General features: G+C 39.9%; 1 protein-coding gene across 1 annotated transcript; it reads right to left on the minus strand.

The window, feature by feature from the left end:
• Positions 1–353: 353 nt before the first annotated feature.
• Positions 354–2384, minus strand: LOC103045165 (late histone H2A.2.2). Its single transcript, XM_015607259.3, has 2 exons — positions 2238–2384; positions 354–871 (listed from the first exon to the last, which is right to left on the minus strand). Exon 2 carries the CDS (start codon positions 859–861, stop codon positions 433–435), a length of 429 nt encoding a protein of 142 aa, XP_015462745.3. The 5' UTR covers positions 862–871; positions 2238–2384; the 3' UTR covers positions 354–432.
• Positions 2385–2599: the final 215 nt, after the last annotated feature.

The raw sequence follows: 2599 nt of genomic DNA on the forward strand, positions 1-2599 counted from the left end.
AAAAAAAAAAAAGCGGACTAAATATATACAATGTAGCAAACCCATGAACCTTGGTTCAGACCACGGTCCGGACTTTTAGGTGTAAAAGCACCCTAAATCTAACAAAGGGGTGCTACTTAGAAGAATCTGAAATATAATGAAGAACCACTGAATTTAACTTTTAAACTTTTGTTGTGTATTTATATGTAGCAGCAAGAAATTACAGGGGCTGATATTATGCAAATTCTCAATCTGACAGCAGATTCCCTCAACATTAATTTAACTAATCGTTACTCGGAGTAATCAAGTTCAAAGAACCAACAGCAGGACTAAGAAAGGAGCCCAGTCACAAAGCCCATGGACAACCAGCACAGTTCCTTTTTAAAAAACCTTTATTCAATAAAAAAATAAATTTAAAACAAGTGGCAATAAAGATACATATATATTCAAGGTCTAAAACTCCTGAGACTGGACCTCTTTACTGCTGTCAGCAGCATCTCTGGAAGCCTTTGTTTTCTTGGGCAGCAGCTGGGCCTGGATGTTGGGCAGCACACCTCCCTCAGAGATGGTGACGCTACCCAGCAGCGCGTTCAGCTCCTCGTCGTTCCTCACAGCCAGCTGTATGTGTCGTGGAGCAATGCGGTGCTTCTTGTTGTCTCTGCTGGCATTGCCTGCCAACTCCAGCACCTCAGCGCTCAGGTACTCCAGCACTGAAGCGAGGTAGACTGCAGCCCCAGTTCCCACCCTCGGTGCGTAGTTCCCCTTTTTCAGCAGGCAAGCAACACGGCCCACGGGAAACTGGAGGCCTGCCCTGGTCGACCTGGACACTGTGGCCTTGCGCTTGGAAGCAGCAGCACCCACCTTCTTTCCACGGCCAGACATGATAGCAGGTCTGAAAATTGTAAAAATTGGATTTAGCAACATTTAGAGAACAATTCACTTGAATCAGGTTTGCTTTGGTAGATGTGAACAGGAGAAACAGTGGGATCAGAGGGGTTTGACCCACCAGCTCCTATGTCTTGGGTGGGCAATTCTGGTTCTGTAGTGCTGGAGTCCTACAGTTTGGTGTTTTTAAAGCTGAAAATAGCTAGGATCTACAAGCATACGAAGCAGGGGAGGGGAAAGAGCAAATTTAACTGGACTCCAGCCCACCTTGCTTAAACTTAATTATGCTTTAAACTCAGCCCTTTCAGATCCTGCGTCCATTACAACGGACATCATGCCTTTTCTTTATTTTTAAGTGTTGTTTACACTATTTAAGAGCTGTTGTCCATCAGAGTAGACCATGAACAAGTTTATAAACCAATGAAACAGTAGCTTGACCCTGCCCACCACAAAAACAATATTACTAGAGCCATTGTGTAACAGTAAAGTAACCACTAATTTTTATTAATTTAAATTTCATTTAGAACACTTCTTAAAACATGCATATTGTAAAGTACAATATTAAAGTCTTTTCTATGCATTAGACAAAAAAAAAAAAAAAAAAAAAAAAAAAAAGCATTTACATTTCTGTCATATTTTCCAATCACTGTGGATAATTTTGGTTTAAAAGGGTTAAGGTAGTGTTACACTGCAACTTCAGCAGTTAATAAGAATGTAAAGAGCAACCTTGAAGGCCAATTTGTATTTTAAAAAAAGGGAAACATCTTAATGCAAAATGATAGTTTAGGTCCAAGCATTACATCAGTAATGAAAGACAGACAATTATTTAACCAGTAGATTAAAGTGGTACTGCTAGTCTTCATTTTCTGTTTAAAAAGCTATAACTAAGGCCCGCTAAATGAATTTGGGCCATTAATGAGCTGATTGTGTAAAATGCAATGCATTGATCCTGAACTAGGGCTGAGAAATACTAAACTACTGGTGAGAAGCTAATGTAAAAACTAACATCCACTGCTAAAATGAAAGAGGCTTTTGAGATTACGTTTGTATAGCAAATGTGAATCCACAGCTACACACTAGATGCATAAAATTTAAAGGGAACTGCTAAAAATAGTGATTAAGAACTTGCTTTAAGTCCAAGTACATATTACCAAAAATGCACCAATTAGACTACAAAATAGATTTAGAATAGGTTTTGTATTTCAGGCTACAAACAAACAAGGCCTGGTCCTCACCATTAAACAAAATAGCAGGTCTATCAGAACTGAAAGTTGGTAGCAAAGACAATTAAGGTACTTTAGTTTTAATCTTGGCTAAAATGCACATGTTGGGCTCAAACATACAGCAGAACAAGCTGAACAAAAGGAGCTTACCTCTGTTAGATGATGTGCAGGCCAGCAATAGTAAAATATCAGCTTGATAGGCTTGACTGAAGAGTTTGTTTGAGCAGGCAGCTCTTATACTGTGAAGGCCTGATTCAGTTCACCTGTGCAGTCAGTGACACCCCTCTGTGATTGGATGGTGAGAGTTCATGATTAGAACCAGTGCCAGGAGATCTGGGTATGTCTAAAATGTAGTATATGTTGTCTACTTAGACAGGATTCTGAGGCATGAAGACACCCAGCCATGTCTGAATACAAGGCTATGACCGAAATGGCTCCCTACTCCCTCATTAGTGTTGCGCTATGTAGGGAGATACTATTTAGTTCACTAAGTAGTGGTGAAATAGGAGTGA

The sequence above is a fragment of the Astyanax mexicanus genome, chromosome 21 (genome assembly GCF_023375975.1).
Source record: "Astyanax mexicanus isolate ESR-SI-001 chromosome 21, AstMex3_surface, whole genome shotgun sequence".
Taxonomy (NCBI): Eukaryota; Metazoa; Chordata; class Actinopteri; order Characiformes; family Acestrorhamphidae; genus Astyanax; species Astyanax mexicanus.

What these genes read in the sequence shown, in the direction of transcription:
- LOC103045165 (XM_015607259.3), bottom strand. Translation starts at nt 861, where the DNA reads ATGTCTGGCCGTGGAAAGAAGGTGGGTGCTGCTGCTTCCAAGCGCAAG.